Here is a 9,277-nt window from a genome sequence, read left to right on the forward strand (position 1 = left end):
GACTCGGATCTCCATCATTGCAGCCTAAATTCTAATATTTCCGTTATGATTGGCGAGTGGCCTGTACTAATCGTGCTACTAGGGCGGTTGACGTGTTTGGGGTCGACCACAATACTTGAGGGTAACATTGGTGCATGGCATGATAGAAATTGCAATGAAAATTTGCGAGCATGCGACGTGTAATTGGCGGCGCCGCTGACGAGGCGCTAATTGAGCTAGTGGACTTGTCCCCATCACGTACTCTCTGGGCTTTGTTATGACAGCCGGCACGACACTGTCTTCGCTGCCCCAGCGGCAGACGTTTGAAGAGGTGCGGCAAGCGATGAAAGAGAAGTATCTCACACACAAAGTGCGACGTGAGGCTCAAGAGAAGTATCACACAGGGGGTGACACGTTAGCCAATCTGGCGTTGCGGTACAACGTCAAGGCTGCGCGGTTAAAAGGTGTGAATCCAGGCATTGTTGGGGGTGATGTGGGTCAGGATGGTAGAGTACTCAGCAGGTATGGATGAAGGATGAGCTGATCATACCCGTGCTCAAAGATCAACATCAGGAGGTCGTCTCTCCACACCCTGAACTCCCAAGTGACGCCCGCCGTGAACGACTCTCATACCTGACCCGGATGTCTGGAGTCTCGAGGAAGATGGCTGAGCTTTATCTCGACCAGAGCTCTGACGTGGAGACTGCTCTGGCCCAATGCGAGTGGACCGCAAGGATGAATCAGCTCCACCAGCTGAACCCTCTGATCTGTAAAGCGTACATTGACATCAACGATGGCGACTTGCTGGCAGCAGAGGTTCAGCTCTACCAGGAACGGGGTCTGCAGTGACAAAGACTAGGAGGAGTTTTTTGGGTGTCCGAAATCTATCATGCGCGATATAGACAGCTTCTCTACAGAGGAGAGCTCTGGTGGCGCAGGGTGCTCTCTACAACTGCAGCTCGATGAGCCGGTATGCCTGTTCCTAGAGAAGTTCGGTCTGCGCCAAATCACAAAACTTGGTCGAGTTCTACAAAGTGCAGTCACAATGATGCTCGCCTGTGACTACACACAGAAAGACGTGCTCATTGCATTAGCTGGCGCTAGCGTCAACTTTGGCCAGGCCTTGGCTTGCGTCTGCGTATCCAGCGGAACCGATGAATGGCTGTACCTGGCCATCTTGGAGCTGTACTTGTCCCACTGCTGGTTCTTCGACCATGCATGTCCTTTGTCCATTTGGCATCGAGAGCTCTTCTATAGTTATTGTTCCCTAGTCGAGCTCAACTCAGCGGTTGTCCAACTGATGGCCATTCACGATTTCAGAGTGCGACCCTGCCCAGAACGGGTCATCCATGAAGCTGAGAGGCTGTCACGGAACAGCTACACTAACAATAAGCTCTTGTGCCTTGTTTTTGATCCTTCGAGGAAGTTTAGATCTCGAAACTGTAGGCGTTGACAGTATCCAGAAGTGTGAAATGATGGACATCATCCGCCACTTTAGACATCGACGTCATTTGAGTTAGGGGGGGTGTGCGACACAAAGGACCCGTGGAAGAACGTGGGGCCTATGCTGCCTTCACCTATGGTACTGCTGAAGGATGACCGTCTTCGCATGATCGGACCTGGTTCGACGTAACGGCCTTCGATGTGTGAAGCTTTGACTTTCAGAGCCTCGGACTTGAGCAGTTGGATGTCTTCGTCGCTAATCTCGGATTCAGCCCGAAGAACACGTTGAACGACGTTTCCTAATGCACCCCGTCGGTCATCCTGCAGTTCATGGAGCCTGCTCAGCAGCTTCAGGGCCGTTTCTGCGTCGTACGCAGCGCTACGTATGTACACCGGCAATCACCCACTGTAATGCGTACAGCTGCCTGATTTCGAATTGCACTGAGTGCATGTATCGCTCCTCAAGAATGGCGGTAACGACGAAGAGAATCAGGGTGATAGACAGCAGCCAGGTCCATACGATTTCCAACCTCGGCAGTTGTGGAACAAAAATCCCAATCCAATTTTCGGAGACGTCCCATGCGCGAGCCGCGACGTGAAGAGCGAGATTGAGAATTCCAAAAGCTGAAACCGATCGAATGAAGCGCGATTGAAACACCCTGCGGTCAGTAGTGGCGACCTCAGCGACTGTGTCACGTCAGAGCTGTGTGACCTACGTTCTATGTACCTCGCGCTGACCACGAACAGGACCGTCCTAACGGCACCGTAGAACACCACGGAGCATACTACAGTGAGGCGGCTCGGTAGCCACATTGCAAATAGGTTCAGAAGGGCAACTGGTATTGAAAGGAGCACCGTAGTGCTGAAGAATGGCCAACTCTGAGCGACCTGAGTCCAAAGGGAACCTAGGATCCACGAGAATGGGAGCAGTCCGTCCACTAGTGCCTGAGTGGCTCCAACGTCGTCGGCTGCTACCGTCGTCGTCACCAGCAGCGGACTCCAGATAACTGCAGCGTGCACCTTGGTGGTCATCATAACCAAGTGCAGTAGGAAAGTGGCATGAGCCAGCTGGATAAGCACCTTGCCTTTGGCATCGTGCTTAAAGACCACAGCGTGGGAGGTCTCCAGCATGGCTGAAGACGGCTGTCGGGGTTGGACGCGGACCCGGGACATGCTAATCCCACTCACGACCGACAGGACAACCGCCGATGAAACCATGAGCGTAATGTTCCGAGGATCTCCCACCAGTCGACGACTCAGAATAGCAGCCGGCCCCATTGCCATGTCCGGGGCCGTCGTTAGAATGAACAGAAGCCTTTGGTGCAGCCAAGGAGGTACTTTGTGCATAAGCGCTAGTGATCCGTGGAGGATGCAAGGCTGAGTACACGCAAGAAGAACCACAATCGCCGCAGTGAACACCTCAGATTGGACAAACTTTTGGTTGAGCAACCCTGCGATCCAGAGGGTACAGGTCACCGTCGAACCTGCAACGAATATCACCTTGGGACCCATGGCAGGCGAAACAGACGACATCCACAGGCCAATTCCCATGGAGAGGAACACGCCTACATGCGCGCACAGCAGGAACGTCCATCGGTTGGAGAACAAGGCCTCAGTGAATATGCGCCCCGGGCTAGGATTCTGGAAAGTCGTCATGGTCAGCAGTAGCAGCACCACGAGGTACTGTCCTATTACTCTGCGTGATCCCACGTGACTTGAACCCACATGAGACAAGTTGACAGCGACCGAAGCCACAGCGCCCGCACTTGGTAGTTGATGTCCTGGACAGAGAGAGGCATGTGCACACTGGTGTGCGGAAAATGTGCCGGCGAGTGGAAGTTGCTCCACACATCATCGAATTTCCAAGCCATCGTTCATTCAAATACATTAGCTCTTCTTCTCCACGGAGGGCAAGTATAGATGCGGTGTGGGTAATGATGGTCGTGACTCCTCTACACAAGACTTCTCTCCCTCCGGAGGTGGTAAAAAGATCCTCGACTCTGGCTTCACCTTGTCGATGCACTCTCGTAAGAAGTCCTTCAGAGGCATTAGCGAGCATACCACCCCGCTGGAAACAATGAGAATGGTTGCATGTGAGCACCTACAGTTTGTCGCCCACAAAGCATGTGTTGAGCAGAGGGTCGACAGTGAGATGTGTGACAGGCGCCATCACCTGATTCACGGAGCGTTTGTAACACATGAGTCGGTTCCACTGAATGACCTCGGTGTCGTTAACGCTGTTGAACATGCCGAAACACACGGCGCCCTGGTCGGATCCAAGAATGATCAAACTCTGCCGGGGTCTCGGAGAGTGAATGAAGTCGCTGCAGATGCGGCTCTTCACTGTGTCCTTTCGCTCAACCTCTAGTGGATCCACAGAGGTGAGACACGTTACAGGCTGGCCGCTTGTCATCAGCTCGCCAAAAAAAGAGGTCAAGTACGATAATCGGGGGGGGTGCACGCGAAGAGGGCGTCGAAGGACTCGACAGGGGTACTCAGGCTCATACCAATCAGGTCCGTCTTCCACTGTTGGGGAGTTGTCGTCGAAAAAATCGAGAACCACGACCGAGACCAAACTCTGGTACTTGGATTTCTTTTTTATATCCACGGTGCGTCCTCGTGCGAGAGGTGGAGATAGATCGGACTCCAATCGCTTGAGAGCGCTGAGTGTTTTCCTCTTAGAGAGTGGCCGAGAGGTGTCATCAGAGGAACTGCGTTTCAGACCCCTTCAAGACTCACTCATCACGTAAAGAATGGAGGACTGCCACTCGATTCGAAGGTAATAGTTGCGCTATAGACAAAACAGCGCCTAACGACTGTCCGATTAAATGATCTCCGTCTGGCTGGAGCGCCTTGCAATTGCCCCTTGCGACGCCGTCACCGTTGTACACATCTGCAATGGATGTACTCGGTTGTCCGGTTAAGCAAGCACGAAAAGAGGTGCGTTTAGTCTCCAGCACCACTTGAGATGGGCGCTTCGGTGGTATTTTCACGACTCGGCGGAAATCCTCACCAGAATCGAGCAACAAAGCGTGGGCAAGCTCCTGCTCGCGAGGTTTAATTCGGGGGTCACGCGATCTGACATGCGAGGAGCGTTCGAGGCCCTGCCGATGAGCGGCATGGAAGAGGTCTGTGAGCTCACATGTGACAACGGATCCATCCTGGTACCCAGCCAGTAAGGCGGTTCGTTTGCATAACGAGTTGCCCCCTACAGGCGTAGGACTCGGGCGAGCTGGGGGGCAGAAACAAGTGATGACCTTCAGAGTGGTAACCGCCACCTTTGGATTCTGATTCTCGGCAAGGCACACAGGATCGCAACTTGGGAGCCACCAAGCGAAGATGTCTCCGTTTTCTGTACCAGCAAGCAGGAGCTCGTTGAAGGGCTCCACCCTACCAAACGCTGATAGAGCCGAGACGGTGGATGGCACCAGAAGCTTCTTAACCAGTTGGAGATCCCCGTAACTCCTTATAGCGATGTGATCTTGGTGAGCCACCACAATACAACGACAAATACCTGGAATGCTAATGGAGAGCGCAGATAACACTTGATCAGTTTTAAGTCGCAGGGTCGATTTCCCAGTAGGTTTGAAGCACTCTATGGAGTGCTCCGCCACTACAGCGACCCGCCGGTCGCCTATGCGGTCCGGCTCCCGTTCATTTCGCCGTTGGACACCTGGTTGTACGCTGTTTCGTGAATTGCATGGGTCTTACGTCTGTTTCGCCTTCTTCTTGGTTCGAACGTCGAGACTCTCAACAAACACACCAAGGACGGCCTCCTGCCGGTCCTGGTTATCTCCAAACGTGGCTGCTGTCTTCATCAACTGCGGCTCCATGAAGCGCTTTACCTTGCGAGATACCCAAAGACTCAGAGTCCCGAGTACGGACCCTTCAGAGCGATCAGACTCCCGACATGTTGGCTCCTTATCTGACGGTGTGGTTGGACTCTGTCGGCACTGCTCAATCGCTTCTGAGACATCCTCTGGCCAGACAACAGTCTTGGGCTCCATCCTGACCGCCGCTCAAAATCTGAACAATATGCCTCGTAGCCTGTTGCGGGTGGTTCTGGTCGCTGTAATCAGCGGTCTACTCGGAGGGGCGGTACTGCAGGCCTTCCTCAACGTCGTGATGATTTCGCCCTGTTATGACGCCGGAAAACAGTACGTTGATCAGCCTGGGTTCGATTCGAACGGCAGGCCGGTAGGCACCTGGGAGATTCCTGCCTGCCAAGCCCGCTATCGACTTGTTAGTCTTGTGGAGCCTCGAGCTCATTGGCCCAACGTGATTGATTGGCTGGTACACCACTCTCAGTGGACCTGCGATGTTTTACTTGTGTTGGATCGCTGTCCCGCCTTAGACTTCGAGTGCCATCGGAATAAAATCGCAATGGCGGCGCTACCTGGCCTCTTTGACGGTACTGGTGTGTTCTCTGAGCGTCTTACTGTTATTGACGCGTTGTCTTTCAATAACACGGAGCACATCCACCGATTCTTGGCATCGCATGCCAAGGACTCACAGCTATTCTTGACGCCAGATGAGTATCTGTTTCCATCGGCAAACCCTGCTGCATGGACGTCAGAATCTGCTGGGGGGATTTTCGGCCCTCGTGTGTGGATATGGGGAGGAAGTAACGGTCGAGTCGTTCTCGGATTTGATAAGACAATAATGAGTTCCGATCAGCATAATTCAGTCGTGTCCACGCTCAGAAACTCCATCTCCGGTGAGAACGTCCCTCTTGCGGATGTGACAAAGTTGTTGGTGGGCGCATTCAAGAACATCTCCACCTCCTCCGCCTGGCCCACCCAAAGTCCTGTCGTCCCTGACCTCGTTCATGTGTTCCACTCTGTCGAGCATTTACGCTCTCTCTCGTCCCTTGAGTATGCGACAGAGCACGAGATTCGCACTCTCAACTTGCGGGAGTCCTCCGTCTACCTGCAGGCCATCCACAGCGGCGTTCCGTCCCTACTACTCAGGTTAAACCGGACGGTAGAGCATTTACCTGCCGGGTTTGGGCTCTACGTCAGGCCTTGTCGGACAGACCTGGAGCACCGGTGGCAAACGCTCTCGCTGGCCGCTAGGGCCCGCAACCTTACAACAGTGTCGCGTGCCGACCTTCTCAGCGCCCTTGACGCCTCCTCGCCAACCGCCGCCTACGCTCCTGATATTGCTCTGCAGATTCCCGTCTTAAGGCGCCTGGCACAGCTAACTCCGATCGGGTTACAACCAGAGTACTACTCATTCGTAGCCGGAACTGGCCATATCGGTCCTCGCAGACTAAAGACAGCGTGTACCGCTTTAGGGTTGTTGCTGGAACTCCAGGGCATGTGCCCAAAGTCCCACCCAGCAGTTCAAGTCAACACCCTTGGCCATGTACCCAATTCCTGGAAGGCAGTTGGATACGAAACCTGCGGCCGGTCCAACGGTGCGCGTGACCTTCTCACACAGGATGGATCGCCGGACATAAAGCCCTGTCAGACATATGGAGAGGTCCATTGCTGTGACTATGACGCTGAGTTGTGGCCGTTGGCGCAAGCCAGAGTTCACTCCAAGACGCGCAGTTTATTGAAGACCCTACTGGAACTGTAGATTCAGCAGAGATATAGAACCAGAAGTGTCCACGCGGTAGGTCACCTTCAGTATGGATACCACAACCGGTCGCGTAGCGAAGGCAGTCAACGCCATCAAACACCGAACAGCCCTTCGCAGAAAACATGTGAGTGCTCGGAGCTCCTTTCACAGGCAACTGAGTTGGCTGATCGAAAAGAACGGCTGAAGGTCAGCATCCAAGAACAGCAGCTGAAGTTGGCGCAAACGCGAATCGCCGTCGACGAGCTGCAACGTGAGCGCGAACGCGTGAAAGCGGAGTCGGCTGCCGCCCGCTGTCGTGAGGCCGACCTGATTGTGAGACGTCGTTGGTTTGCACACAGCACGGACTTTCGGATGCGCAAAAGGCACGGGAGACGCTGATGCGCGAGCACGAGCAGCAGTGTTCATGCATAGTAGAGAGGATGACTGAAATGATGTCAGGCCTCAAAGTTGACTGCTACAAATGTACCAGTTGGGAAATTGTTTTACAGATCACACAGCTGTATGTGAATGGGACTCAAGCTTCGTGAAACCGCGAGAACCAGAGCCCACGTTGCTCATTTGTCAAGCCTTCAGCAAGGAGCACCGGCAGCGGCTGGATCTGAGGCAAGTCCTGGAGAAGGAAAACGCGGAACTGAAACGACTCCAACACCGCGAGTCCGAGTGAAAGACACCGCAAGCTGAAACAGACTCCAATAAATCGAAACTGTAAAATATGTCTGCTGATTTCTTCTGTGCGCAGACATGTCCAGCTGATTCTGGCTGCACTGACGAGATGCACGCAAGCCATTGGCCAACGTTGAAGGACCTCCGACTTCCAGAGTTCCGTAAGACCAAAGTTGAAGGATGATTCAGCATTCGCTTGCTTGTGTAGCATGGGCATTTTCCAATCTCTTGAAAGTCTCACAGTCACCGATAGTCCTGTGGTTGACTTGAGTGAGATCAGCGCTTTGAAACGGCTCCGAAGACTCAACCTCACAAACAACAAAAAGTTGTGCAGCCTTGCCCACTTGGCTTCGTTGTCCAATCTGGAACTACTGACAGTGGCTGGCTGTCAAGGCGTTGAGAACCTTGATGTGCGAGGTACCTGCTGGCCTAACCTCCGATATCTTGACTTGAGTCGGACTTCCGTGTGGGTCCCCGAGGACGTGAGACAACAGGATCTTCCATACAGATCGCGGTCATCGCCACTTTCGAATCTCTGGACACTCTGTTGTTGGCAGGCACTCCACTCGAGGCAAGCAAATCCTTCCCAGACAATGTCCAAGACATGTGTCCTTGGCTGGTCCGCATTAATGATATCGTGGCGACGGCGTTCTCGGATGCACTGGACCCTCTTGAACGGCATTTCGAGCTGTTCACCTACGATGTGGAATCCAACCATCCGTGTTTTCTGAGCAACCGTGCAATCACACAACTGATGGGTAAGTACCAGGATTTCAAAGCTCGTCGCGACGAGATGGTCACAACGATGGAGCACCGCTTCCAAGCTCTCGAAAGCCAGGTGGCGTTCGAAACTCCTGGAGAGAACTTGGCCCCAGTGGAGCGGTACCTCACCATTCTAGAAGCCAAGGCCTCCAAGGAGGCGGTACTCACCGCGCACCAATACGAATTCGACAGCGACGTGACGCTCAGAGCTGGCGTCGACGCGGTCAGGTCTAACTTCGTCTTGGCGCTCACTGATGCTCTGGCCTTCCTCGCTGCCGACGACGAACGGTCCACGATACGACTTCAGCGACGACTTGCGCTTTGTTTACGCCTGGCCTACGCTGCGACGTACAGTGGGCCAGCCAGGGCGATCATTACAGGTCCTACTTCTGTCGTTCCACGGATGGAAAACCTGCGAACTACACTTGTGGAGGCTCATGACCGCGCTGCACATGATGTTCTGGAGGATGTTTTGAAGACTCAGGACCCCGCTGCACATGATGTTCTGGAGGATGTTTTGAAGACTCATGACCCCGCTGCACATGATGTTCTCGAGGATGTTTTGAAGACTCATGACCCCGCTGCACATGATGTTCTCGAGGATGTTTTGAAGACTTCGGCTAGTGTGGGACCTCCATAGGAGGCGGCGAAGAATTTTGAGATTGCGATTCATTCATACGCAGAATGGTATCAGATTCGGTAGTGCACTCTCATGAACACTCTACTCTTCTATATTCGGTAGTCCAAAGGACTGTTCCTGCTCAGACTCACTCCCGCCACTAGAGTCATTCAGGCCGCTCAAAACGAGGGCCAATGTACGCGGGCAAAAAGTGCTGGTCATCCT

General features: G+C 53.6%; 6 protein-coding genes across 13 annotated transcripts; 4 read left to right on the top strand and 2 right to left on the bottom strand.

Annotated features, from left to right (window-relative positions):
• Window positions 1-256: 256 nt before the first annotated feature.
• Window positions 257-828, top strand: KVP17_001681 (uncharacterized protein; the record flags this gene model as incomplete). 2 transcript variants are annotated; one of them, XM_068517311.1, is made up of 2 exons in its annotated part: window positions 257-472; window positions 499-828. In XM_068517311.1, the coding sequence occupies 2 exons, from the start codon at window positions 257-259 to the stop codon at window positions 826-828; spliced, it is 546 nt and encodes a 181-aa protein (XP_068371094.1). The 2 variants fall into 2 exon arrangements, with proteins under 2 accessions (XP_068371094.1, XP_068371095.1); XM_068517312.1 differs by lacking the exon at window positions 257-472 and having other exon boundaries at window positions 508-828.
• Window positions 829-868: 40 nt separating this feature from the next.
• On the top strand, window positions 869-1,432 carry KVP17_001677 (uncharacterized protein; the record flags this gene model as incomplete). The annotated part of the gene is made up of 1 exon (XM_068517302.1): window positions 869-1,432. One exon carries the CDS (start codon window positions 869-871, stop codon window positions 1,430-1,432), a length of 564 nt encoding a protein of 187 aa, XP_068371085.1.
• A 41-nt stretch (window positions 1,433-1,473) lies between these two features.
• KVP17_001676 (uncharacterized protein) lies at window positions 1,474-3,221 on the bottom strand (the record flags this gene model as incomplete). 2 transcript variants are annotated; one of them, XM_068517301.1, is made up of 4 exons in its annotated part: window positions 1,474-1,801; window positions 1,830-2,109; window positions 2,139-3,118; window positions 3,148-3,221. In XM_068517301.1, the coding sequence occupies 4 exons, from the start codon at window positions 3,219-3,221 to the stop codon at window positions 1,474-1,476; spliced, it is 1,662 nt and encodes a 553-aa protein (XP_068371084.1). The 2 variants fall into 2 exon arrangements, with proteins under 2 accessions (XP_068371084.1, XP_068371083.1); XM_068517300.1 differs by lacking the exons at window positions 1,474-1,801; window positions 3,148-3,221 and having other exon boundaries at window positions 1,802-2,046; window positions 2,139-3,078.
• Window positions 3,222-3,309: 88 nt separating this feature from the next.
• KVP17_001678 (uncharacterized protein) lies at window positions 3,310-5,429 on the bottom strand (the record flags this gene model as incomplete). Of its 3 annotated transcripts, XM_068517303.1 has the most annotated exons (4): window positions 3,310-3,490; window positions 3,528-4,133; window positions 4,162-5,106; window positions 5,134-5,255. In XM_068517303.1, 4 exons carry the CDS (start codon window positions 5,253-5,255, stop codon window positions 3,310-3,312), a joined length of 1,854 nt encoding a protein of 617 aa, XP_068371086.1. The 3 variants fall into 3 exon arrangements, with proteins under 3 accessions (XP_068371086.1, XP_068371088.1, XP_068371087.1); XM_068517305.1 differs by lacking the exons at window positions 4,162-5,106; window positions 5,134-5,255 and having other exon boundaries at window positions 3,528-3,835; XM_068517304.1 differs by lacking the exons at window positions 3,310-3,490; window positions 3,528-4,133; window positions 4,162-5,106 and having other exon boundaries at window positions 5,130-5,429.
• Window positions 5,430-5,457: 28 nt separating this feature from the next.
• Window positions 5,458-7,672, top strand: KVP17_001679 (uncharacterized protein; the record flags this gene model as incomplete). Of its 3 annotated transcripts, XM_068517307.1 has the most annotated exons (5): window positions 5,458-7,001; window positions 7,057-7,132; window positions 7,159-7,320; window positions 7,347-7,476; window positions 7,506-7,672. In XM_068517307.1, the coding sequence occupies 5 exons, from the start codon at window positions 5,458-5,460 to the stop codon at window positions 7,670-7,672; spliced, it is 2,079 nt and encodes a 692-aa protein (XP_068371090.1). The 3 variants fall into 3 exon arrangements, with proteins under 3 accessions (XP_068371090.1, XP_068371089.1, XP_068371091.1); XM_068517306.1 differs by lacking the exons at window positions 7,057-7,132; window positions 7,159-7,320; window positions 7,347-7,476; window positions 7,506-7,672 and having other exon boundaries at window positions 5,458-7,005; XM_068517308.1 differs by lacking the exons at window positions 5,458-7,001; window positions 7,057-7,132; window positions 7,159-7,320 and having other exon boundaries at window positions 7,469-7,672.
• A 48-nt stretch (window positions 7,673-7,720) lies between these two features.
• Window positions 7,721-9,073, top strand: KVP17_001680 (uncharacterized protein; the record flags this gene model as incomplete). 2 transcript variants are annotated; one of them, XM_068517310.1, is made up of 3 exons in its annotated part: window positions 7,721-7,832; window positions 7,861-8,153; window positions 8,180-9,073. In XM_068517310.1, the coding sequence occupies 3 exons, from the start codon at window positions 7,721-7,723 to the stop codon at window positions 9,071-9,073; spliced, it is 1,299 nt and encodes a 432-aa protein (XP_068371093.1). The 2 variants fall into 2 exon arrangements, with proteins under 2 accessions (XP_068371093.1, XP_068371092.1); XM_068517309.1 differs by lacking the exons at window positions 7,721-7,832; window positions 7,861-8,153 and having other exon boundaries at window positions 8,276-9,073.
• Between the last annotated feature and the right edge of the window lie 204 nt (window positions 9,074-9,277).

Source organism: the organism of the source record quoted next (assembly GCF_019968985.1).
Source record: "MAG: Porospora cf. gigantea B chromosome Unknown PgB_NODE_912_length_9550_cov_253.139, whole genome shotgun sequence".
Classification (NCBI taxonomy): domain Eukaryota; phylum Apicomplexa; class Conoidasida; order Eugregarinorida; family Porosporidae; genus Porospora; species Porospora cf. gigantea B.